The sequence below is a fragment of the Nannospalax galili genome, unplaced genomic scaffold (genome assembly GCF_000622305.1).
Source record: "Nannospalax galili isolate Female #2095 unplaced genomic scaffold, S.galili_v1.0 scaffold85, whole genome shotgun sequence".
Lineage (NCBI taxonomy): Eukaryota > Metazoa > Chordata > Mammalia > Rodentia > Spalacidae > Nannospalax > Nannospalax galili.
In genome coordinates this window covers 11,333,349-11,360,387 of record NW_008358866.1, presented here as the reverse complement: position 1 = coordinate 11,360,387, position 27,039 = coordinate 11,333,349, and the positions used below count along the sequence as shown (strand labels likewise).

The following is a 27,039-nucleotide window of genomic DNA, read 5'->3' as shown; positions in this document are numbered from 1 at the left end:
GGAACTTCATTTGCCCCCCACCTGGGTTGAACAGAACATGTAGACTTTGTCAGGAATTTAATGACAGTGAGGGCTATTGTAGTCTCAGTGCTAGAACATTTTTACTGTTGGCCTTATCCCTATGTATCCAGAGGCATTTCTCAGCTTGAGTAGGCACTGGGGGTGGGGGTGGGGGTGGGGGTGGCTGCGGTGGTGGATACTGGGGTACCGGAGGCTGGCGGTACCAATGTGGATTCCAGGTGATCATGACAGGTACGTAGAGAGATCTTCCTTGGCCATCTCGTCCTACTGGGTACCACGCAAATCCCACGGGGTAGGTTGGGTAGGTGGCATACGCAGGGTAGGACTGGTATCCAGGAAGTTGAGGGACAAATTCGGCGTAGGTTGCCAGGTGTGTCTGGTCGTCCAAGTTTGGAATAGACAGGCGAGGGTACTGATTCTGGATGGTGCAGTTGTGTGGAGCTCGACAAGCATAAGAAACTTGAAGTTTCCATCCTCTCTTTACTTGCAGGATCTGGGCTCCATTGGGGGCGATGGTAGGGGTGATCAGCCCATCCTTCACGCTCCTTGCCACGAAATCTCGCAGGGCAGCCATTTCAGATTCAGACAGTGAGTACACATGTCCACTGGGAATGCTGTGTGCTCCAGGTATCATCTCGATGTGAGGATCGACCAGCCGGTGATCCGGGTAGACGTGCTCATCCACGGGTGTGTACACATTCTGGACATAGAAATACCTCACAGGTTGGTACACTCTGTATCCATCCACTGGGTAGTAGAATGGAGGATGTGGTGGTAGAGAGGGAGGTATTGTGCAGAACATCCGGCAGCGGAATCGGCAGTAATCGGAATTGAAGACGATCGATCGAGTGCTCCAGGTGATGTGGGGGTCATGAGTGCTCAGCCAGCGGACTCCCAGGACGATCGGAAAGAACGGAGACTGAGTCACATCAAATGACAGCACCTCACGATGATCTCCGAGGTCAACTATCAGGTTGTGTGTTTCGTGGACGATTGGGCCGGAGGCGATGGGGCGCCCGTCAATCGCTTCCACCATGATTGGCCATTCTTTGACTCTCACAGGAATTGCATTCTGGATGACATATTCCTGGTCGATGAAGTTGCCAGAAGCACCAGAATCGATCATAGCTCGGACGAACAGGGTGTGTCGGCCCGGGATATGGATCTGGAGCATCACTTGCAGGTGCGGAGTTGAAGTATCATCATGTGGGGACCTTATTCTTTCTGGCCCGGTCGCTGAAGGTCCCTCTACAGCGGGGCCGGGGAGTTTCCCGCCGGTGAGGATTTTGAGGCCTTGGCAGGACAGTTGTCGGCGTAGTGACCTCCGTTTCCACAGTAGAGGCACAAGTTCAGCTTGCGGCGTCTTTCTTTTTCTTCCTGGGTCAGGCGCATGCGGGCACCTCCCACAGGCTCGGTGGGATCCACCTGATGATGGTTCTGGGGCATCACCATCGCCCGGGGTGGGGAGCGGGGCTTGCGAGCAGCAGCAGCACGGGCCAGCCTTCTCTCAATGTGGATGCACTGGCTGATGAGAGCAGACAGGGTCTTGGGTGCCTCATGGCGGGACAGCTCCTCCTGAATCTGGTCGCTGAGGCCCTCGTGGTACTGGTCAATCAGAGCAGGCTCGTTCCAATCCAGGTCCTGGGCAATCATCTGGAAGGCGTTGGAGTAGTCGACAACAGACCCCAGGCCCTGGCGCAGACGTCTAATCTTGCGTTTGGCAGCCTCACGCCTCTGAGGGTCTTCAAAGACATGCTTCATCTCCATCATGAAGGCTGGGTAGTTGTGCATCAGGTAATTGGATCGTTCCAGCTTGGCAGAGGCCCAGCGGGCAGCACGGCCGGTCATCATGCTTGTCACGAAGCAGACACGTACACGGTCAACAGAGAAATCGCGGTTGCTCCTCTCCATGAAGACTTGGCACTGGGACATGAAAGGAGCCAGCATATCTGGGTTGCCATCAAATTTCTCAGGAAGGTCTTCAGGACACTCTTCTTCTTCGATGGGAGCAGCTGGGGCAGCAGCCGCTGCAGCACCTTGGAGCTCAATGTCATCTTCATTATCCTCAGGGACTGGTTCGGGTTCTACTTCTTCCACCTCCACTTCAACCTGTTCCACGAGCTCTTCGAGCTCTTCAAACTCTTCGACCTCTTCGACCTCTTCGACCTCTTCGACCTGTTCACGGAGAGTGCTGTTCTCTTCAGTGAGTTTCTGCACTTGGTCCTGAAGGTTGTTGTTCTCCTCAGACTGTCGGATGACCTTCTCTCTGAGGTTGTTGATCTCTTCAGAGAGCTCATCCCGGCGGCGTTCGGTCATGTTGGGCACGCAGGGGTTCTGGTGGCCATTGGGTTTGTTGTTGTTGTTGTTGTTGTTGGGGGGAGGGGGGGGAGGAGGAGGTGGGCAGTCGTCAGGGCCCATGGCAGCTATTGGGGTGGGAGGGGACCTCCCGGGTGTGGCTTCACTCCTCTGGGGAGGGAGGCCTGGATCCTGGCCCCCTCTTGCTCCCCGCCTTCTCTTGGTTTTCAAAACCCGCTTGTTCCTGTAAAGAAAGACAAAAGCATACATTCAACATATGCGTATACATTCAAAGCATCACAATACTAATCATGACTGGATATTTCAAGTATCCCCTGGCTCTTCATTAACTGATAATTAGTAAACAGGACACACACCCTCAAAAGAGAATGAAGTAATCAATCACAACATAATGAAAAGCATGCTACTTCTTGATGTCCAAATGACCTTTTCCTCCTAAAAGTCACCTGCTCATTAGAATTCAGTGTACACTCACATTAACAAACTATAAAAGAAAGCTGACAATGGCAAACAAGTAGTTTTGAATGGCAGTCAGAGAGCAAGAAACTTTTTGAAGTTGGCAAAGAGGGACACCAAATAAATTATGCAAAACAACTCCTAAATTATGCAAAATAATCAACACCACAACTGTTGCTGTTAAGGAAATTAGGCAAAAACTAATATTCCAATCACTAAAAAAAACCACACACAAAAAAGAGGGGGGTATTATAATTACAATACTTATATTCATCAACCCCCCCCCCCAAAGAAAGTATACTTTGGAGAATGTCACACCCCAAAGGGGACCTCTTCACTGAAGTTAATTAAATACTAAATCAAACAACCACCACCATCACAAAAGCCACAAGATTGTTTAATTGCTTTTGTAACCATAAGTTAACTTCCCCAAGAGAATTCCCTATGGGACAGAAACAGCACTGAAGAGCTCATGTAGATGTCAGTTTACCCTATTATGCACTCATTAAGTAAATATTAATTGATGTCTTAGAAGGGATGGGCTTTACAATGGGACATAAGACACCCAATAATAGTATAATTCAAATTTATTATGATTTAATCAAATAATATGGATAAACCAGTGAATGACAATAACTGTTAACTGATGATTAATAAGGTTATTAATTAGGAAACAGAAAGGTAACTTTCTGTATAAGTGGGGAGGGGCTGTAACTATAGCCACCTGGGCATCATGAATTTAAAGATACTTAAAAATTCCTTTATTCGTCAGAGAACTTTCTTTGTTCTACATGCCATCAATGTGTAACCCTTAGTTTTTAATTGAGATTTGTGGGTACAGCGCCACCCAAAGGCTTGTAATGTTAAGGTAGGCTAGGACTGTACTCTTAAATGGTGAGTAGGATATGTGTGGAGGTGAGGGAAGGGTTAAGTGTTCTCATTATGAGTGTAATGACAATCATAACAGGGTATGTGTGCCTATCTACTTCCTAAAACAGGGGTAAATGCAATTAGAGTGATTAGTAATTTTATATTTGTAAATATTTCAAGTCTCAAATTGTTAAAATCAGTAAAAATATATTAAAGTTTTAAAAACTTTTAAAATTAAGTCTACTAAACTTTTTAAAAGTTTAACAAAGTTTCTTAAAACTTAAACTTTTTAAAAGTTTAAACTTACAAAAAAAAAAAAACTCTAAAGCTTAAAGCCTAAAACTTTAGAAAGTTTTAAAAGTTGTTTTTTGAAAGTTCTAAAACTTTCAAGAAGTTTCTAAAGTTGTTTTTTAAAAGTTTTGAAACTTTCAAGAAGTTTCTAAAGTTCTGTTTTTGAAAGTTCTAAAACTTTCAAGAAGTTTTTAAAGTTCTGTATTTGAAAGTTCTAACTTTCAAAAAGTTTGAAACTTTTTAAAAGTTACAAACTTTTAATTTAAAAAGTTCAACAAAAGTTCAGAGCTATGAAAGTGTAAAAACTTTTGAACAAAAGCTTTAAAATAAGTTGTTTTTCTCTGATCAATTAAGGCAAAATGAATACTAATTGAATTACAGAAAGTAAAAAAGACAAACATTTGCTAATTTAAAAAGTTATTGATGGGTATAATAAAACAGAGGGAGGCTGTTATTGTCCCATTGTCCTGCCCCACCCCCCCCCACCCAACCCCTTCCCATCCTTCAGGCCCCTCCCCTTGTCACAGCTCAGCACTGATGTCCATTTTCCCTTGGTCCCATGTTGTTCCTGTGGCCTCTCCAAGGAGTAGAGCAAGCAAGGTCCTTAAGAGACAAGGATTAGTGTGCCATTTTAAAAGTTTAAACATCACTACTTAATTACTTTAATAACTTGGGCTACCAAAAATCATTAATAACTAGTAACAAGGCAATATTCAAGCTTGGAAAAATAATTAGAAGCCATCATAAACACACCATGACCTGTGACATTTTCACTTCCAACTCTTTGAAGTCATACCAATGCAATTTTCAATTATTAAATTATTTTAATGCACCATTAAAAAACAATTAATAAGCACTGGTCAGGTGACTTAAGTGAGACTTCTGTCATTTGGACAGAAACACTTTCAAATTAGAGACAAGACTTCCTCAAGGTGGTCTCAGCATGGCCTAGTGCAGCCTGACCCAGGTCAGGAAGGTACACTACCTGCTGGGGTAAGCTTTTTGGAAGCCTCAAACTCCGATAAAAAAACAATGGAGGGACAGAAACCACTGATTATGAAATCAGTAAGCAATTAATACCTTGTTTGGGTTAACAAAATATTACTGAGATAATTTAAAGTGAGACAAGAGTCAAGGTATTTTGGGAGGGGCCACATCCAGGTAGCTTGGAGGTGTGTGCCCCCTCCCATCCCAAGACATTCAGGGTCTGTTTGTTTTGTATGTTGTTAATACAGTGCTGTCTAAACAAATTGAAGGCTTTATTTAGCCTGTGACCTTCACCACTGTCAGGCTTCAGGCTCACCATTGTGAGGAGGGGCTTACAGTTTTGAGGTGGGACTCAGCACAAGTTAATATGAGGCAGGGAGTGTTTTGACTTGATTTAAAAACTCCAACTCCTCAAATTCCCCTTTAAGGGGGGCAGGGGAGGGGGTGTCAAGAGCTCCCATTCCTGCAAACTGGGAGGTCAAGCTGCATAATGCCAAGCTTCCTTAAGTTTTAGTCTACTTGGAAATAAGCACTTTTGATTAGTGACTCTTTATAATGAGTTCTAGAAACCTTTTTATTTCCTCAATACATCAAAGAGCAATAATAATAATAATAATAAAATCACATATAACTGTCTCAGGAAATGGAACAATTAAACAACTCTTTGTTGTTTTAAATTTTCCAATGCCCAGTTTTTTTAGTACTATGTGGATTATGAGAAATGCAAATTTAAATTTGCATATATTTGCTACCATTCTTTTGGCCTCTTTAATATGCTAAGCTGTAATTATAAGCACGTATTTCCCATAGGTAGGTAGCATAGTTTGAGGGAGGGGGGTTAGGAGGGTGAGAGCTTGGGGGAGCAAAAGCCCCCATTTCTCCCCTTAATAAAATCCTGGCTCATAGTTTGTAATATATAGAACCAGCTTTTTAAATTTCTTCATTAACTCAGAAGCATTTCTATATGATGCATCTGTAAATTACACAGATGTTTGATTAAGCCAGCTGAAACAATCTATGTCCTGCAACGTAACCACTGTTACATTACACAAATTTTAAATGCCAAAATATAGCATTAATAACCCACTTGCCCCAAATTTAAATTAGCTTTTTATGAAAAAAGCTAATTACATGGGACAGCAAATAATTAGCTTTTTATGAAAAAAGCTAATTACTTGGAAAAACAAATAATTAGCTTTTTATGAAAAAAGCTAATTACTTGGTAAAACAAATAATTAGCTTTTTATGAAAAAAGCTAATCATTTGGAATATAATTTAATTGTTTTATGTTATAATTACAGCTTATATTACTGGAGTTCAAAAACATAAACTTAAAAAAAAAACTTTTAGCTATGAGAGACAAAGGGCAGCAACTCAATTCAGGACAGCAAAGCACTACAGGAAACAAGACCAAGAAACCAGAAAAGACCTAAAAGCCAACAACAAAACAATGAATAATTCACTCTGGCTATTTAACACGTATTTAATGAATGTCTACCATGTGCCAGGCACAGTATATTATATGTAGGCAGGTCAGCCAGAGCTAATCACCTAGAATTTTCAAGAGGAAAAAAACATGTCCTATGCTCACAAATGCCTCCTCCCTCAGAGGCCAAGTCAAACAGCACCAATGCCACTCAGAACTTCTATGAAACACAGCTCAAGTCTTATATTCACCAAAGCATCCAATTCAAGAAGACCAGGGGTGTCAAGGAAAAAAGTAATTTAATTTTTAATTTAAAATTAATTGGCTAAACTGCCTCCAGGCATCAGCCATATCAGCTTAAAGGTTCCCATATCCCACTATCAAGAGTTTAAATTGTGGGATCACGTCTTTTAATAATCCATAGCACTTATTAAAAGTGCTTTGGGTATCAATTTTAATTAGGATTGTTGTTAATTGTTCTTATTCTTATTAATTGTTCTTATTCATATTTATTCTTATATTTATTAGACACCTGTGGACAAAAATCAAAACTGCGCAACACAGAAACCGCAGGGAGGCGGGGCTGTACAGCCAGGCTCAGGCCAAGCAGGCAAGGCGCACATGCGCAATGAAGACAGGAACGAGGGAGGGGTGGGGGCCCACACTGCGCAGGCGCGGGCAGGCTTTTGGGGGAAGGCGGGGCTATGAGCCACCTCAGAGGAGGCGGGCTCTGGGAGGGGTCGACAGCAAGGAGGCGGGGTCTGGGGAGTCGCCTCAGAGGAGGCGGGCTCTGGGAGGAGTCGACAGCAAGGAGGCGGGGTCTGGGGAGTCGCCTCAGAGGAGGCGGGCTCTGGGAGGAGCCGACAGATGGGAGGCGGGGTACGGGGTGGCCACCTCAGCGGAGGCGGGCTCTGGGAGGAGCCGACAGCAGGGAGGCGGGTTCTGAGGAGTCACCGCAGAGGAGGCGGGCTCTGGGAGGAGCCGACAGCAGGGAGGCGGGGGCTAGAGTAGGCAGACTATGGAGTCGTGCCGGGAGGCGGGGCCTGTGGAAGCATATTCTAGAACAGAGAGGCACTGCAAGGCGCAGGGCGCAAGGCGCGCTCTGAGTAGACACTGCAGAGAAGGCACGTGAGGATGGGCGGGGCATGTCTGAGACTGGCTGCTACAGGCTGCAGAGTATCTGCAAGCCTCCCTCAGCCCCCTCCCCTCCCCAACCCCCTCCCACCGTTCTCCAAACAACCAGATCATTCCATGCTGCAGGCGCAGCCCCACCCCCCCCATACCCAGCAAACCAGACAGTCCACAAACTGTTGCTGGGCGCCAATTCGCACCAGCACAACAACTGTACAGCCATTTCATCAATCCCGAGCAGACAAGGCAGGCCGTCTGCCATCTCCAAGTCAGCGCCCCTCACTCCATAGCCATAAGCAGGAATGCTGTGGGCAGAGTGTTAAGTACTCATTTTTGCCCGGGGCTCCATTTTGTCTAACACCCGCACCAAGCACGAGCCGTCCTGCAAGAAAACAGTGGGAACCATACCATTCCAAAGGGAGCAAGGGTGGGGTTCCCCCCCCAAGACCACACGGCAGTTGTACTCACTCAGGCCCTCCCCCCTTCCACGGCTGCTTTATGCGTGCGCAAAACCGTCTGCAGATCCCTGCAGCAGTTACCACTTTGGAGCACATTTCAGGTATCAACTGCTCCTTTGATTCCGATTCCGCCGTTCATCGCCTTGACACGCAATGTTGTAATATTTTTTCTTTGCGCTTTGGCTAATCTGCGGTTCCGAATTTGTAGCGCTATGAAAGCGCGTAATAGCATCATTGCAGTTCCCAGCTTTGTAGCGCCAATTACTAAGTACCTCACAGAGCATGAAGCGCCCATTAGTACATCGTGGCGCATGAAGCGCCCATTAGTACATTGTGGCGCATGAAGCGCCCATTAGTACATCGTGGCGCATGAAGCGCCCATTAGTACATTGCGGCGCAAGTAGCGCCAGTTCGCAGCGCAAGTGAAGCGCTTATCCGCTTGTAGCGCATCAAAGCGCTGAGAGTTGCCGCGCACCACTTGGTAGCGCCTTCGAGGAGCTGATTCGCAAGTCGGTTTGTAGCTCATGTGCGTCTGCAGCTCATCACTGTCCGCAGCTCATGCGTCTACAGCCCGTTTCTCGACCGGAGTCGTGGAATCCGAAGCCATGAAGGCTTGCTTTCCACGCTTGTCTCGGGGTACAGCCACTGAAGGCGAGACGAGATTCGAGTGGAGATGTCTGGGGGCGCTACTTCATCTCCCACTATCCCCCAAAACGGGATAATGCGTGTGGTCGGGTTTTGTTTTAAAAAAAAAAGTCCTCACCGCATACTCACCACACGAGGACCCTCTGCAGAGACGGCAGGCCGGTCCCACACCTGGCCAGGCGCGGGTCCACTGGGTGCTCGCAGCCCGGAGTGGCTCCGGACCCGAGCCCGCACAGCGGACCTCGGCGAGGCTCGGTGGACCTTCTCCGCTGCTCTCCTCGGGTTGTAGTCGGGATTCTTCGACACACACCAACCGAAGTTGAGGCGCGTGTACCAGGAGCCCGAATTGAGGGCCTTATATAGTGTGATCTGAGGAGGGGGGCGCCAAATCCCAGCGTGCTCTGCGGGCTGAGGGGGGGTTGAGGGGGGTGCGGGGGCGGGCGGGTGGGGGTGCAGCCTGCAGTGCTCTGGCCCGCCGCTAGGGGGAGCATGGGCCTGGGGAGGGGGGGTGCATGATGCTGATGCTGAACTGGCCAAGCTGGGAGGAAAGAAGAAAGGGAGGGAGGGGAGGGGAGAATCGAGGACGATCGGCCTAGCCAGGCCAAGAATGCAATTACCCCGGTGGTGGGAGCTGGGAGACCCCTGTGCTTGGACGGGACAGGGTCGGGGGACACGCAGGATGAGCCCCGCGACCACTGGCACATTCTTACTGACAGGTTAGTGGCCTGCGCGCGATGTGGAGGTCTGGGAGCCCAAAAGCCGCCGCCTTCGCCTTCCCCTCCCCCACTCGGATTCCGGGGTACCGGGGTGGGCCCAAAGGGCGCCAGCCCCTCTAGATGCTCCATGCCCCCCACAGCACCCTCCTTCCAGGATGTCCTGCACCCCACTTCCTTGGCCTGGTGGGTCCTCCAGCCTTGACCCCTGGCCTTTTCTTTCTCTGCACCCCCACGGCCCCTCCCTGTCCAGCAGGGCAGGAATTCATCTCCAGTTTCTTTTCTTGCACCCCTCCCCCCATCCCAGCCTGGTAGTGGACCTCTCCTGATCCCTGTGGCACAGACCTGGGGGGGGGGTTGTTGCCCCTTGGGGTGGGGGGCTTTGCCCCATGTTTGGGACGCCTTGGCCTAGATGCGAGCCAAAGAACTTGGGTGGCAAGCTGCCTTCCCTTCTACACAAAGATGTCGATCTTTTCTCCATTTCTGGAATCTGATCAACAGAGACCACCAAAATGTGACATATAAAAGACCGAATCCCCCCCTTTTTTCTAAGCGCATTTACTGGTGGCGCAAACCCGATTTTTCTTAGTTTTTTACCGTACAGGGGAAGCAGAATCATGGAATGCGAGGAGCCGAACTGCATTCAGGTCAGGGTCAACCCGGCTGGGGGTCAGAGATGCTGCAAACAGCACCCAGTGCCCAACCAAGTACATTATGAGGAGAAAGCGAGAACAATTGAAAACATCTGTGGATGCTTCCAGTGTCCTTGGCGGGCTTTGCAGGCTCGCAGCAGCTACGGCTTTTGATGGTTTACAGAGACCTGGTCTCTCCCTGCACGGTTACATTTTCCTAAATCTTGTAGGGTGAATAAATGCGTTTGGGCGCAGTAACTGCACGTTTAAACCTTTGGAGCAGGTTGCTGAGATTAGCCCCAAACATTTGCCTGAGTTCTATGATAAACATGCATTTTTTTTTTTTAATTAAACATCAGGGAAATTTGCAGTGGGACAGGACTAAAAGATGATGGGAAAAGATGCTAAGTAAATCCTTAACACAGATTCTTACCTAAGCTGCTCAAAGACGCTAAAAAAATCTGACAATCTGTTGCTAATCTTTGTCAAAGAAGTTGAAGTTAAAAGGGAAGATCAGATTGTCTACAACTGAGTTAGGTATCTGAAGCACAGATGAAACACATTCATCTTTCAAGGCTAAAACAGCCTATTTCGGGAGCATTGCTACAGTTCTTTTTTTTTTTCCTCCCTGAAAGGAAAAATAAGAATTTGACCCGTTGTGCTTGACAAGGTAGAAGGGACCCCCACGCTAAAAAGCGAGCCTTTCTTGCAAAACACAAAACTCTATTTACTGGGAGTCTACTTACTAGAAATAAAGTGTTGACCCTCAGAAACAGGAATGAATGAAGTGCAAATTTCCAACCACAAAAGACTTTTTTCTAAGAGGCTGGGTGAATACAATCACATTTTTTAAAATTTAAGATTGTTTAGCGTCTTCTGTAAGATAGACTAATTTCAGGATTTTTTATGTTTATTTAATAGAGTCACTGTTCTGGGATAGCTGCGCTGTCATGTTCTTAGCAGTTGTGTTTTTAATTCAAAGTTAATTCACCTATTTGTTAAGTGATATCTTTGTTTTATAAAAAGTGAGATTTAAAATGAGCATAGATTAAAAAATAAGGAAAATTCAAATTTAAAACTCCCCTGAGTCTTTCAAAGGTTGAACCAGTTTGAGTTTTTGTTTCCAAGTTTAATCAGGATATTTTTTGGTTGAAATTTAGCAGTTGTGTTTTTAATTCAAAGTTAATTCACCTATTTGTTAAGTGATATCTTTGTTTTATAAAAAGTGAGATTTAAAATGAGCATAGATTAAAAAATAAGGAAAATTCAAATTTAAAACTCCCCTGAGTCTTTCAAAGGTTGAACCAGTTTGAGTTTTTGTTTCCAAGTTTAATCAGGATATTTTTTGGTTGAAATTTTTTAAAGGCTTTGTATGTGTTTTTATCATAATAATTCCTGCTCATCCAGAATTCTAGAGAGAATCTTAGAACAGAGAATGAAGATCACCTGAGACATCCTAGCTAGCGATACCAGCAAAACTATAGTCTGCTTTTTTAGACTTTTCTCTATGCGTACAGAGGTGTCAGAAGAATAAATTTTTTATGGGGTTGCATATATACTTTCTTAAAATTAAAAATAGGATAAAATTAATGTCCTCTATTGTTTCCTTTGCAGGTAAGTTAGCCATGTGAACAACAAATAATATCAAATTCTCAGTTTTCTTTAAAAGAAATAGTATGAAATTAATATTTTCTGATTAATTTAAACGAGCAGTCCTGACACATGAGAATTTCAGACCAGAAAACGAAGTAGTTTTCTGTCTGATCTCAGCATTTGTAACTTTAATTTTGGTCAGTATCCTTGAGTTTTTTTGTATCTCTCTATGTATGAAATTTTTAATTTTGCTTAGAATTATAATTTTCTCAGTAAAAAAGCAAAATCAGATGTTTGGATAAAACTTCCTTACAGACTGAAATAGAACAATATTTAAGATAACAGGCAACATTAATAGATAACTTAGATATTTTTGTTACCAAAAACAACTTGAAAAACCAATACAACCGAACAAATATTAGCAGATAAGAACTTTAAACACTCTTGATATTTAATATCCAGGTAAATTTTAGATTATCTCAGATGTATCTCCCCCCTGTGTGCACTGTTTTTTACTGATTTTTCACAGAGCTCAATGCAAAGAGAAAGAAGTGTTGGTATGCATTGTTTGCATTACCAAGTAGTAGCTATCCTTTGTATTTGAAAATTTTACCCATTTTTGTATGAGTTTGCCGTGTCTTGATCAAGCTGTTGCTTTACCCGCCTATGTTTAACTTCCAGTGTGGCGGGAAAATTCTATTTTAACACAAGTGGGATTTTCACTTCTCACATAATAGTTTTTCTGTGTGGACATTTTGCCTGGCATATGACACCTTGCTATAGCCCTCTAAAGCTATTGACTTATCTCTTATATTTAGGGTAAGTTCTAGGGGAGTGGGAAAATTATATTTCAAAACAAAATAGAATTTTCACATGTCAAATAATACCTAGACTTTCTATTTGGACATTTTATCCTTTTTGTGAAGGATAATTTGCTGTGGATCTGTGAACTTGTTGATTCGCTACCTGTAGTTGACTTAGTTTCTAGAATGGTAGGAGAAAACTATTTCCAGTAAGATAAAATTTTCAGTTATCAAAGAGTAGAGTTTGCATTGTGTTCATTTTATGTTTTTATAACAGTTTGCTATAAATCTAGCAGCTGCTGATTTGCCTCATATATTTAGAATAACTTCAAGTCTGAGGAGCAATTCTATTTCTAAGCCAAATGGAATTTTCACTTGTCTCACAGACTTTGAATAGTAAGAAATAGCATCGTAAAAACTACTTAGAGATAACCTTAGAGATAAAGATAGCACACATCTAGCTTCTAACCCTAGTTTTCCATTGATGAAAAGACTCAGTCAGTGAAGAAATCCTGGCTTGTTAAAAAATTCACAAGTCAAATATTCAGATTGTCATGATTCTGATAAGTACAATATTTTACAGGTAGCATTTTCTCCATAATCATTTAGTACTTTGTTCTTTTCTTTATTTTTACCAATTGTTCACCTGATCCTTTTTCTTAAAGTTTATCCTCCCCTAGTCTCTTTTGTAAACAGCTATTGTATATTCTCTTTACTTATTTTTCTTATTCTCAGCATGAAAAGGGACTTTAAGTTAATAGATGACATGAGTTTGTATGTCTGCTAGGACTCTTGTGCTAGAAGGGAACCTTTACATTTTGCTCTGATTTAGTCTCTGTATTGTCTTTCCATACTTACTTAACCTCTCTACAGAGATGTATGGACAGACAGACAGACAGACACACACACACACACACACACACACGTGTGTGCATACAATCATCCAGAATTATTAAATCTAAAATAGCAGTCCATGTTTTTAAAAAAGAAAGGAAAGGAATGGAGAAAGAAAGTGAGGCTGGTGTTTCAATGGATCAACAAGTCATAGCAGACTATCTTCTGAGTAGCATTTTCAGGTTGGAAACAGATTCTCAATGCTCTAAAACCATTTTGCCTGGAATGCATCCAAACCAAATTTTATCTACTTAGTTGTCACTGCTTAAAAATGTTTTTAAAGACTTGCAACATAAAGACAGCATTGAATTCACCAAAAACAACAAGCCCCAGACAATCTCCCCAGCCTGACAAATGTGTTTTTACTGCTGTGCTTTCCTTCCTGGATTTTGATCTGTGCAATGCATGTCTTCATAAAAATATGATTTTAATGTGCATGGATCTTTTACATTGTTTTTTGAAAGATAAGTGAATCTTGCTTTTAAGGATGCAGTTGTGATGGCTAGAGGCTGATGTTGTGAGAGATGGTGTGTTGATTAATTGGCAGGATTATTATGTGCGGGAGATGGCTGGGACCAGCACCGGCCAGGTGTCCATGCATGCGTTATGGTTACTGGGTTTAAGAAAGGGAATAGCCTATGTAGGGCCACAAACCTTTGCCCTGGGTCTTGTTTAACCTTGGCATGAATGATTTTGACCAAGATCTAGAGGGCTTACTTTACAATTCATGGATGACGGGAAAAGGAATAGCTGTTAAAACCCTATAACAATTTAGATTTAAATACCATTTAAATTGAGTGCACTATGTTGCAAGCATAAAATGCTGCAAGAAGTGCATAGTAATTCACCGATGTGTAGAGATGGGAGTAACTTTTGTATGGTTCTTGTTCTTCAGGAAAAAGGTCAGTAAGAACCAGGGGTATGATTTAGCTTGCAAAAATTCTGAGGTAGACTGTGGTGGTATTAAGTGTATTGTCCATGTGTCACAAAAATTAATAGAAACTTGCTCTAATCAACCTCATCTGCAGAATTGTGTCCATTTCTGGGTGTCACAGTTAAAGAGAGTCGATGACAAATTAGACAACTTCTAGAACAGTCTGTGGGGATGGTGAGGATCTGGCAACTCTATCACAGGAGGTATCCTCAGAGGGTCTGGAAATGTTTAGTTAGAGCAGAGTAGAAGTGGACATAAACTCCCTTCTGTTTGCTTCAGAGAACTGAACCAGCCTTACTGGGCGAAAGGTACAGATGGATTTCAACTCAAGACCTTTCTGTGTATGCATCCCAAGAAAACCATCTTTACTATTCTTTTACAATATCAGAAACATTCACCTCCTTTGCAGTGAATACTTAATTTGAAGGCGTTGATGACATTTTAGTGTAGCCAGTATAGATGTCTAGATACTTGTCATGGAAACATTTTTTTCCATCTGATAAATTATCTAAAAAGAATGGTCCTATGTGTTGCAATTTGATCTAATTTGAAAATAGCTGCAACACTGTAAATGGACATGGTCTGCCTTCTGCCAATGTATGGCAAACCTGAAAAATCTGAGAAAATGCAAGATCATTCCCCTCTGCCAAGTGCCCAGGTCTTAACTTGCTTCTCAGAGTCACCTTTTTTCCCCTCCTGGTGTCTTGCTGTGGCTTGGAGCAGGCTTCTACAGAGCCGCCATAGATGCTGGGGATACCTAGGATTACCTGGCAGGCAAGATGCTGGCTGTTGGTCCAAGATACCTCAGTGTTTGGCTTCCTCTTTCTTAGAGGAAATGTGGGCCAGGTCTCCCTCAATAATCCCCTCTTCCCCTTGTGGAATCTCTTTATAATAAAATTGAACTTTCTGTTGTTTTTTGAAGGTTTTGTTTGTTTGTCTTTTGCTTTTCAATTAACACCATAAAATCTAACCATCAAAAATAGCTTCTGCTCTGCGCTCTTTTAACTGCATGTAACAAGGTTAGCTTGGTTTCTGACTGCCTCAGGAGCACATTCTTAGTGGGCCAAACATGCCTTGGGGAAGATTTTTCTTTCTTGTCTCCGCATCTACCCATTGACTATTTTGCTAATCATATCTGACTTTGAAAAGATGATTTTTCAAATGAATTCCTGGAGGATTCAGGATTTCCGTCCAGGACCCTTCTTTTGAGTAGTACTTCTGACTTCTTAGAAACTGTTGTTTATACTGGGAACCTTCAAACTATGGGGGACTCCGCTGGGAGACAGGAAAAAAAGGGAGGCAATTCTATCATTTTTTTTGTAGCCAAGTTTCCCTGCTGCTTACATGCCTGCCTCCTACCAAGAACTCCCCCCTCCCCAATGGTTAGAAGTTAGAATTAGAGTCATCCTCATCATGATTGTATGAAGTGGATTTTTAGTGTTGAACAACTTTCTCCTCTTTTTACTCATTTTGTCAAAGAGCCATGTGCTTCCGTGAGGTTGTAATAATACATGCCCAGCTAGCGGTGGCCGGCTTCCCAGTTGCTGGAGATGCCACAGGCATTCTTTGGCTGAGCTCATATTTCCGGGAGAGAAACTCTGAAAGGTGAGGTTCTGGCTTGTCCAAGCTCACCTGATCCGCAGGCGGCTACTTGCAATTCCTTGGATGCAGTACTTGCGTATACCCTGGACTGGGAAGTTGTTGTCCGCAATGTTTAAGTTATTAACTTAAAGTTATTTTGGGAAATAAGTAGTTTGTTCAAAATATTTGTTGCTGGCCTGATCATTGTTATGCTCTCGAAAGCATTACTATTTTAGTAAAATCTGCAGTATTCTTATATCACTCGGGTGAGTTTTTTTTTTTTTAATATCTTCACCCAGCAATTTTTATGCAGTATTTGTGCATCAGTGGTTTAAATGTGTTTTGTTATTTAAAAATCACTCGTCTTTAACACAGCTCACCTTCTACCTAATTAGCTTAGACTAATCAGATTGTTAGAATAGATCTTTGGCTGCCTTTGCCACAGGAATCGCCACTGCATGTGTTGCAACACAGAAGGACAGACTTTCTTTTCTGATAAATGAAACTCCCGGTTTCAAAACTGTTTGGGAGATGGGCAGCTTTGGTGTAAATTCCTTCCCATTCTTTGGCTTTTCGCTCTTTCATCTGGTCACCACTTTGATTATCATGGAGATTGGGAGTTCGCTCTGAATTTGAAAGAGATCACAGTTGATTTTCCTAGAATAGTTAGAGTGAAACGTTTCAGTAGCAGTTTCTTCAGCACTACGCATAGAAATAAAGCTTCTGTGTTACCTCCAAATGCGGAAGCAAAGAAAACGTTACCTTTAGGGGTTTTTTTTCTTTTCTCTCCTTAGCAAACTGGTGTTTCTCACTAGGTGGTAAAATGACAAGGCTTTTCTCTCCCATGCAACAGTTAATCAATGTTCACCTTTGAAATCTTTTATTTTCAGTAATTAGAGAGTTGATTCTAATCAAAGATTGGTGTTGCCTGAAGTGGACAGAGCAGGTTGCTATGTGTCTTATCACAATCTAAATTATACACTTTTTAAAATGTAGCTGTTCTCTTTCCAGAAGTTACTCAACAAATAAACTGATGAAAGTACTCAAAGATCCAGATACGGATATTTATCGTAGTAGTGATAGTGATAATGAAAAACTAGGAAAAAAAAAAAAAAAAACCTTGGTCATCTTTATGAATACATATTTTATTCTTTCTTTGGTTTTGTGTGGAGTGCTTTTGAGGTACTGTGTCAAATACTGGTGAATACAAGGTCCCAACCATCATAGAACTTTTTACACTATTGGGGTTGACAAAGAGTAATCGAGCCCTTTTTTTTTTTCAGGATTAAGTTTTGTGCAGATTAATCAGATAATTCCACATATGAATGTGCTCTTTGGAACTATGTTAAGTGTTGAAAATACTATTAGAGCTTCTAAGTGGAGGATTTGGCCAGACTTGGGGAGGAAGGGTTAAAGAACACTTTTCTAAGGAAGCACTTCAGATGTGAAGGGTTGAGGGAATGTTAGGGAGGTGAAACAGGAGAACTCATGGGGTTGAGAAAAGATCTCAGAGGAGGTCCTGGGGCACGCAGAGCATGCTAAATAAGTGTCCGGAGCAGTCCAGGGAGGTTGGAGCCGAAGGAGAGGGGCAAGGGCAGTGCTGGAGGGGCCAAGGTGACGTTCTCTCCCTGCCTCGGCAGACTGACTGCCTTAAAGAGTTTCATCTTTGTACTAACACCAGTGAGACCTCTCAGAGGGGGTTAAGCAGGACAAGACCAGATTTGCATTTCAAAAAGAGAACTCTAACTGCTGTGTGAAGAAAAGGTTAGAGGACTCTGAATAGATTTTCCACTGGAGGCTGTATAAACCCTGGCTTCAGTTAGCAACCTTGTAGGCTAGGTGGGATATAGCAAAATGAAGATAGGAGGAACATTTTGAGGGGTAAAACATTGACTGAGGGTATTGGATTGAATTCGGGTCAGAGTTTTCCAGGATGAGATGATTGCTACATTTCTGTGAGGGTCCCTTTAAAAACTGGAAGAGGGTCAGATTGTAAAGGCAAGATCTCCAACTCTTGCCTTAGTTTGGTACGTTGAATTCAAGTTCATAGTAATAAATTGTGATTGAGCCACAGGACAGAAAGCTATGCAGCCTTAAAATGTAAAAAGGTGCAAGTATGTTCTAAGTGAAAGATAGTGAGAAGCATATCATGTGTGGAAGAGCATGGTGCATTTATATCTGTATGTACAAATAAATGTTCTGTTTGCATAGAATATAGAGAGATGCAAAGACTATTAACAGTAGGTACTGTCACTAGTGGTCTTGAGAGGATGACAATAGGGATGTAAGACAGTACTTTTAAAATTTGTATGTTCTTGGTTAAAATGTTGAAATGTATTGAAGTTAGAATGCATAGTTCCTATTTTAAAAAAGAAAAGAAAAAAAAAAAAAGAAAATTCATGACAGCTTAAAGCAAACACCTGGTGTGAGACTATTTCTCTTTTAGCGGCTTCCTAATTGGATAGATCGTGTAAGCATTATTGTGGGTTCAGTTTTGAACAGAAATTTTTCCTATAGCTCCACTTCCCTACCCCAGTGGCCTGCAGTCATCCTCTGCTTTTTAATCCTTTTCCACTAGATCGCACTAGTACGCTGGCTTTCACACAATACACGGTGTTTTATGTTGTGTTTTTCACCAACTGTATTCATTTTAAAACAATCCTACCTCTTTCAGATGAGGACATTAACTTGCAGTGAGGCGCGTAGCTACTGTGTGTGTTCTATAGCCCTTTTGTTAAAGGTCTACCAGTACTTCTTTTTTCGTGCAATATTTCTGCAGTAGATAGTTCTGTGTCTAGAAAGGGGAGCTACAACTCTTCATCTAAGCTATCTGAGGGAAGGAGCGAAACTTAGAAGAGGAACTTTCTCATCTCCTCTAGTCTATGAAATGAATGCTTCCTATATTGAACTTTAATTTTTACCCATTCTTGATATTATGTTTAGTGTAAAATTGAGTTGTGTGCATGTGGCATTTCTTTCCCTTTGTTGCATGATTTCCTCAGTATAAATACCCAAGAGTTTGTGACAGATCAGAGCATATGAATCCCGGCAGAATTCTCATTGTGCCTTTCCTCAAGTTAACCTGTAGCTCTCTCAACCAGTGTTCCTTGACTCAGGGTCAGGCAGGAGGACTTGCCCAGAAGTGTCTTCATCTTCGTAGTACTGGGGCAGGCTACGGGGTGGAGTTTGGCAGGGATAGAGGAACTGGGCTGTCGGCATGTTCCTAACACGCCTCCAGCAGTTACTCCAGCCTGCCATTGAAATATTATCATATTTCATGTGTTGTGATTGTGGAAAAATTATATGAGAGTGCCATATAATGCCAGCTGTAGTGATAATATTTTTCATCTGAAGAGTTTTAAAAATCACATTTAAAGAAGTTCAAATATTTCTTCAAATTAGTTGAAAATAAATATAATAAATCTATCTCTAGAGGACATCATTATGTGCTAAGTACCACTGTAAAGGTTTTAAGTGTGTCTCTCATGAGTATTCACAATTCCTCTGTGATGTGAGTTCTGCTCTGTTTTAACCAGATGAAGAAACTGAGGCACGGAGACATTGAATAATTCATCTGATAGTGGACAAAATCTAGAATTTGAGCCCACATATCCTGTCTTCAGAGATTCTAACATTAATTGCCTTTCTGCATTCCAATTTTATTTCACTAGATGGTCTCATCTCTTACTTAATTTTGCTTTAAAAATGATTGAAAGAATCTAATAAATTTAAGTTGTGTTAAGTGGTTGCCTATGTTGTCCTCTCCTGGGCTTTCCTCTTTGAAGTAAGTCTGGAAGCTGCTGCTTCACGCGTTGTTCCTGGTGTGAAGCCCGGCTGCTGCACTTCTGTCCCTGCTCCTTTAGAGACTGTGGCGGCAGCTCTCAGCAAAGCCTTTCTTCCCTCATAGATTCTTACTGGCATTTTAGCTTTCTTCTCCCAATGAATTGGTTGGTGTTTTGTTTTCATTTTGGTGCAGAAGTGCACGGACTTAATTTCCCCTGCACAGCAAAGCATTGTCTTGTTGCTAGCTATTTCTAAAGCAGGAATCGGGCAATTTATTTTTTCCGGAAGCCAACTAAGTTGTAGTTGATGTACAAGCAGTAGCAATGAGGGAATCTGAGATTAAAATGTACCGTTTTCAGATTGTTTTCCCATTTAACTAGGTTGATGAGTAGTTGATATAGACTTTGCAGTCAGCCACAAAATAGGTTCAAAATCCAATTCTATCACTTACTAAGCATATGACCTGTGGTAAGTTGCATAATTTCCTAAGACTTCTTATCCTTATTGTGAAATGGAACTAAGATTACCTGTTTCACATAGCTGATGTAAGGATGAGATAGGTTAATATGTATAAAACCCTTAGTTCAGCATCAAACAGTGTATTGAAAACATGGTCGCTATTAAGAAATAATTGTCAGTTCATCTTTCTTGGGAAAGAAAAACTAATGGAAATACTTTTTAGCATAAGAAGCAGTTTTGTAAGTAATGAAGAAAGCTGAATAAAGAAAAGGAAGAGGGACTGGTGAGATGATTCCGTGGGTAAAGACACTTACTGCTGGAGGATGCCAGCCCGACAGCCTGAGCTTGATCCCCGGAACCCATGTAAAGGTGGAAGAAGAGGACTGACTCTGCAGAGTTGTCCTCTGACCTCCACACACACACGCCATGGCACATATGCCCACACATACACACCCCACACCCCCACACACACCGCACACACATCCCACCACCACCACCACCAATTATAACAAATAAAATGTTTTCAAAAGGAAAGAGCAAAATGTAGAATGCACGGAGCTGCACAGCTGCTTCCTTAAGGAGAGCTGGAGAAGGGAAGTACTGTGGGGGTTGTGAGCTACACAGCCAACTTGGGCAAATGAAGTCTTTGATTCCCCTTAGAGTAGAATATGAAAACAGAGAAAAGAACCAGTGGACACAGGACTGACAGTTTAGTTGTTAGGTGAGTGTGCTAATCAGATTACATTTCATTTGGCATATCCTGCTGTTTACTTGGACAGTGATGTCTGAGCAAGTTATTATTTATTATTTCTACCCCTTGTCATTCTGATTAGCTCATCAGCAATCAGTCAGTATTCATAGCTCATCAATTGCTTGTATTAAATAGCAACCCCCTCCTCCCCTAGTCTGCAAATTACTCAGGGAAAGAGTGATAATATCTCCTCAGAGAGTGTGGCCTGCCCCTGGCCAGATGAAAGGGAGTTATGCTGCTATAAGCTTCAAAATGAATCACAGAATCTTAAGACTAACTTTAAGAGTTGTATTTTTCTAAGGAAACTGAGGGCATGGCAGCCACCTTTGGATTCATTTGGGCTGTGATTATTTTGGAGGGGAAGTGTTGAAGAATTGGTTAATTTCTGGACATGGATAACCCAGTGAACTGTGTGAATGTTTCCTTCTTTAAGTTGTGTAAATGCAGAATTTGTGGTGTTCTTTACTTTGTTGTTCTTGAATTAGAACAAAACTCACAGGTGTAATTTTGACAAATGATCCCAAACCTCGTGCACAGAGTAAAATTCCCACTCTTCCTCTAAAGATTCTGAAGGTGGTCCCTTATCTTTGGAGTTAGTTCAAGAACCAGTCTATGCAGGTTGACATTTTTTAGACAGTAGATTTAATCTTGTCAAGTTGTGTACAGGAAAAATATTTTTAAAACTGAGTCATAGTTTTTAAAGGAAATTTGTTCTCAAAGGGAAAAAATATACTGGTCCTTTTCTAATGAAAATGACCCCCCAAAACATTAACCCTTTTCAGTGAGTACTCTCCATTTATCAGTGTACAGATTACAAGAAATTAGTTAAGTGCCTCCATGATGTTGAGCATAAAATTAAAAACAAATAGTTATTTCCATATCATTGAGATATCTCTTGCAAGGCATGGGACTTGAATGGTTAAGCAGCCACATTTGCTGTCTCACCCTCTCTTAGAGAGCCTTTAATGATATTGTCTGCTGAGCAGAGTCATAAAAACTTACCCTTTTATTCATATTTATTAGGCTTTGGTTGTCTGTGGTAAAAGCCAGACATTATGTGAATTAATGTGCACTTTTGAAAAACGAACATGCTTGAGCCAGTGAGGTGACTCAGTGGGTAAAGTGCATTCCACGAAGCCTGAGGACCTTGGCTCTACACCCTGAAACACACATGAAAATGGAAGGAGAAGACTGATCCCTCAAGGTGTCCTCTGACCTCCTGTGTGTACTATGGCATGCCTGCTTCTGTGCACACACATCATGCTCTCTCTCTTTCTCTTTTTCTCTCATAATAATCAAATAATTTCAGTAAAAGATCTGGCTCCTGTCACATTAAAAAAAAGAAGAAAATAACGTGGAGAGCAGTGTTGCCCTCAAGGGGCAGCCTGCCTACCAGATGTGTTTATTTTATCCCACCTTAGTTTTAACCACTGGGACACCAATGAGATTTCTTTTTTTTTAAATCCTGTAAAATACAATCAGGCTCTCTGTTTACAGGACCTCAAATGTGTGACAGTGGTGTACTATTTTGCCAGCCAAGGACACAAAGTAACATTAAAGCTTGTGCTGAGTTAGTCGGGTTCTGAAAACTAGAGAGCAATACGGAAATCTAGACTTTATATACCCAAGTGAGTTCTTTGAATCAACCGTAAAGTACAATATATGTGGTTTTGTATATAAAACTCTTTAATAATTCATATTCACAGCATAGTCTGAGAACTGATGCACTAGCATGAAGGAAGGAATCAACAAGCTGTCGGGGCTCTCAACCCATGCTTGCTTCCCGATGACTCACCACACATTCCACAGGGAAGTAGTGAGCTCTACAGTGTCTGTGCTGCCTGCGGGACTTACTGTATTTGCCTTAAGATTAAACCTCTGTAAGCTTCAAACACATTGATGGATTCCACTTGGTGTCATAGGAGTTTTATTTTATTATTTTTATTTTTTATGCGTATGAGTGTACTGCCTGCATGTAAGTATACCCATGTCATACAGTGCCCTTGGAAGTTAGAAGAGGGTATTGGATCCCCTGGAACTGGAGTTATAGATGATTGTTAGCCACTATGTGGGTGCTGAGAATTGAACCTGGGTCCTAAGAAAGAGCAATCAGTTCTTTTAACTGCTAAGCCATCTCTCCAGCCCCGGTTTCATAGGGATTTAATGAGACAGTGTGTGAAAGCTCCTTACTCAGGATCTGGCACTGTGAAACAGTTAAATGTAAATGCTGCTCTCAGGTCCACATGTGCATTGTTCTTTGAAAAGTAGAGATGACTTGGGACACCTGCTTCCTGTCTGTGGGGTGGACTTCTCCACTCTGCAGTGACTCAGATGTTCTTGTAACTTGGCTGTTTGTGCAGATTACTTGAGGTAAGAAGTTAGGGCTTTCAGTGCTAAGGTCAGTCTTGTTGAGGTATATATAAGCAAGTCAGACTAACATCTCCTATTCCTTTGGGTTCTGTCAGTCTTCTAGAATTCATAGTTGTGTATGAGAATCACATGATGGAATTGTGTGACCCTACCTAGACTTTCTTGGGTAGAGTCATGGATACATGTTGTGTTTACATTTGATATGTACCTTTTGGGGTACATGTAATATTTACTTTGAAGGAGCTGCCCAGGTGATTCTTGTATAACCAACATGTTACTTTCAGAAGCCAATGAGAAGGCAACTCCTGGGAGAGGAGCATTGTGCCGTCAAGACATTGTCAGCATTTTGAACCTTATTTAACTTCAGTTATTGGGAAATGCCTACTGTGTGTTTCATCTAGTTTTAGATGTCCATAAGTCCAGTTATAGAATCAATCAACTACTTATTAGGGAAGTCACTCATAATAATATTGGTTATTTTGTGGATAATGCTAATATAATTAAGTTCATCTAGTGTAAAATCGGATGACGAATTTAGCTTTGTTGCAGTGCTAGAATCTTTGTCTTTTACTTCCCAGAATACTTCTTGCTTGATTGTTTATTTTAATAACCTAAGTTTTTGTGGTTTTTGTTTTTCTTTTGAGATGTAGTACGGAGGCTATCCTTGAACTCCTGAGCCTACTGCCACCACACCCAGCTTAGGGTTATAACCTAGATTTTGAATTTCATTCTTTCACTTAAAGAGAGAACTTGACATTTTTCATAATTCAGTTAAGTATTTTACTGAAAATTCAACTTGAAATGTATACTTAATCTCTGACTTCTGGTGGCAAACTTTTAACTGACTTCACTATACCCACGGAATGTTTATATTTTCTCTTGTCCTTACTTTCTCCTTTAGGAAGTATTTTCTTTGTTTGTATTGTCGATTTCTGGTCCTACTTACTCTACTTTTCTTTGGATTTTTGCCCCATCAATTACACTCCTTTTCTTCATCCCTGGTGTCTACCTGTCTACTCCCATCTTTTCCAGAGCTTATCTGTAGAACTTCCCTTTGTCCCTGTTAGCAATGACCCACCCTTCTCCACCCTGCTCTCCCTCTGTCTGCATTTGCTTGCTTTGCTTCCTCCTTCCGGCTGGTACTCTTGAAAGAGGAACTGCATTTGTAGCATCTGCATCGTGACCTGTGCACTTTGGCTTCTTCTCTCAACATTTTGCTGAAGCTCCATCAGGGAGTCACGGGTAAACTCTTACTTTTCATAGCTAGGAGTCTTCTGAAAGCTCTCATTTTCTGGCCATTTTGCAGGAAGTGAGGATGTGAGTTACACTATCCTCCTTGACATCTCCCTTCATTGGAGTATATGGCATTTCAGACTCTGTTGCCCAACCCTCCATGAGCACCTCTACCTTCTCTCTTTGCAGAATCATCCTTTGGTTTTGATATGCAAGTGTGTTTATTAACTTGTTTTGCTTTTATTATCCCTGCTACTTGTGCATTCTTATTTTTAATTTTTATGTAAATGTGTGTGTGCCTGGGTGTGTGTATGTGTACCATGTACATGTAGATAACTGAGGAGGTCAGAAGCTGGCATTAGAGCCTCTGGAACTGGAGTTACAGAACATTGTGAACCACTTGATGTAGGTGTTAGTAACTGAATCCCAGTCCTCTGCAAGAGCAGCAAGTGCTCTTAACTCTTGAGCTATCTCTGTAGCACCTTGTGCATTATTTCTTACTGTATTTCAGGTCTAGGAGATAGGAGAAATGTATAGGTTAAGCTCAATGGGAGTTTGCAACTGTGCTGAACCCAGACAGAACTTAACCTGAGATAGTCAGAGGATGGGAAGGTAGAATAGAGAGCCAATGTTATCCAAAGCATGAGCCCAAATCCAAGAAACATGAAAGGTAAGGATGGAAACTAGAGAGTAAGCTGGACAGCTTAGATGAAGAGAAACAAGGTGAATGGCTGAGCAAGATGAAGGTGTATGTTCTCCAGGCCACCTCGCAGATAAGCGCCTTGAATTGTTCCCTGCAGGCACAGTATCTTTAAAGAACTGCACTGGGACTTTGGCTTCTGTAGTCATAGAGAACTTCACATCTGGGTCTGAAGCCCCTTTATCTTTGTTTAGGAACCAAATCTGCAATCCTGTCTTCTTAGATGGTTTCAACTGAATGTCTATCGGGTATCTTGAATTGAACATATCCCAAATTAAATTCTCATCTTGCTCCTAAAGTTGACTTTTCGTCTGGGATTATTAATATATCTATGATCTGTATCATTCTAGATCAAAACTTCAAAGCCATCTTTGATTCTCCTTTATCCGCTTAGCCAACAACTTGAAAGAGTCTTCAGCATTATCTCCTTACTGTCTTGCAGCTGGCGCCACTTTGTCTTTCCTTTAGCCCAGCACTATGTATCTCTAAACCCTAATCCTGCTCATCGCTGCCACTTTAATATTTCGAGATTCAACTGTGAATTTGATGTAATGCAACTTTCCTAGCCAGAGATAACTGCCTCTGCACCAGTGTTCTTGTAGCATTTCTGTTTCCTACCATTCTGTGTCTATCATTGCATTATAATCAACATTTTTTGCATATGTTATCAGTCAAGCCTATAGACTGTAAGCTCCTTGAGGGGCAGGAACTATGTCTTGTCTATGTGTTATTCTTATAGAGTCATTATATAGGCAAGTGACACACATTTCCTGGTTGGAATTCAGCAACTAGTTTGACTAGATGTAATCTGAGCCAAGTTAATAGTAGGTGATCTGTGACAGTCATTTTAATTTGACATTAATTTCATTTTTTTGTGTGTGTGCGTTTGTTTTATTCTGAAAAGCTTTTTTATTAAGCTGTGCTGATGACATTAACGGAACAGTTAACTGGAAGACCAAACAGGCCAACAGTTTTATTATCAGCAGGAAAATGGCTGCTGGGAAGAAAGATGGTGAGTCTAGGCTATAAATGTAAATCTCCGTATGGGAGTCAATTTAATGTTCTCCCTATGCTACTTTTCCTATTTTTCAGTCCTGTGTCTGTGGGTGTTTAATAAGTCCAATCAGAAAAAAATAAAATTTTGTTTTCCTAACTTCCTAAAACTTCTGATCATCTTGTGTTCTTAATCCTTTATTTTCCTTTGCTGTGGATTTGCCTTTTCTTTAAGACTAAAAATCATTCTTGCTTTTAACCTATATTACCCCTTATTCAGTCACTAGCTCGCCACTTACAAAAATTGTTCAAGTGTGCTTATTATAACAATTCATTTAAAACATTGACAAACATTAAGAAATACAGTTAACAATATCATTTTAAAACAGCCTTTATGTAAACTTAGAAAAACGACCATCAATATTTTGTCTAGTTTTGTTGCAAAACCAAATTGATGTTTTTCTATTAAATAATTATTCCATACTTGTTTTCTGTTACAAAGATGATTCACCCTTGAGTGATGGGTTCATCCTTTTACATTTTTCAATCTATAAATGTATCCATTAACAACATTACATGACCTTTGAAATAATGCATCTATTTAGGGGGAAAAGCCTTCCTTAGTATTAGTTTTGTTTAAAATATCAGTTATCATTATAAAGTTTTACTTAATAGTCTTTCTTTATTCAGTTTTAAGATCTTTTACCTTCCCCAAGTATTAGCTGTGTGTGGTTATGGATATTAACCAAATAGTAGCCTGATTTCTATAAACCTGGGGCCACCAAAATATCTATAAAAATAATCATAAAGTAAAAATATTTGGAAAAGAAGAGTGATTTAATGTGACGAACTGTCCTTACTATAAGATGAAAACTTCAGAGTAAGGAGTGATTCCTGGCTTACTTTCTTTACTTCATGTATTTTTGAAGTTAGAGTCACTAGCATTTTTATAGCTGGTACAAAATTATTCTTGAACTGGAATCTTCTGCATCCATATCT

At 41.6% G+C, this 27,039-nt stretch overlaps 2 protein-coding genes across 10 annotated transcripts in view; one reads left to right on the top strand and one right to left on the bottom strand.

Moving 5' to 3' along the window:
• Positions 1 to 1,236: 1,236 nt before the first annotated feature.
• Positions 1,237 to 8,851, bottom strand: LOC103725258 (retrotransposon-derived protein PEG10). Its single transcript, XM_017795458.2, has 2 exons — positions 8,720 to 8,851; positions 1,237 to 2,560 (listed from the first exon to the last, which is right to left on the bottom strand). Exons 1-2 carry the CDS (start codon positions 8,722 to 8,724, stop codon positions 1,270 to 1,272), a joined length of 1,296 nt encoding a protein of 431 aa, XP_017650947.1. The 5' UTR covers positions 8,725 to 8,851; the 3' UTR covers positions 1,237 to 1,269.
• Positions 8,852 to 9,089: 238 nt separating this feature from the next.
• The window catches only part of Sgce (sarcoglycan epsilon), a 73,521-nt gene continuing 55,571 nt past the window's right edge, over positions 9,090 to 27,039 (top strand). For 2 of the 9 annotated variants that reach the window (XM_008822567.3, XM_029558348.1), the window contains exons 1-2: positions 9,142 to 9,317; positions 25,952 to 26,059. In XM_008822567.3, coding sequence (XP_008820789.1) covers positions 9,209 to 9,317; positions 25,952 to 26,059 — 217 coding nt within the window. In that variant the 5' untranslated portion in view covers positions 9,142 to 9,208. Of the gene's footprint in view, positions 9,318 to 25,951; positions 26,060 to 27,039 lie in introns of all 9 variants that reach the window. The other 7 variants (XM_008822562.1, XM_008822564.1, XM_029558347.1 and 4 more) reach the window with 6 other exon arrangements.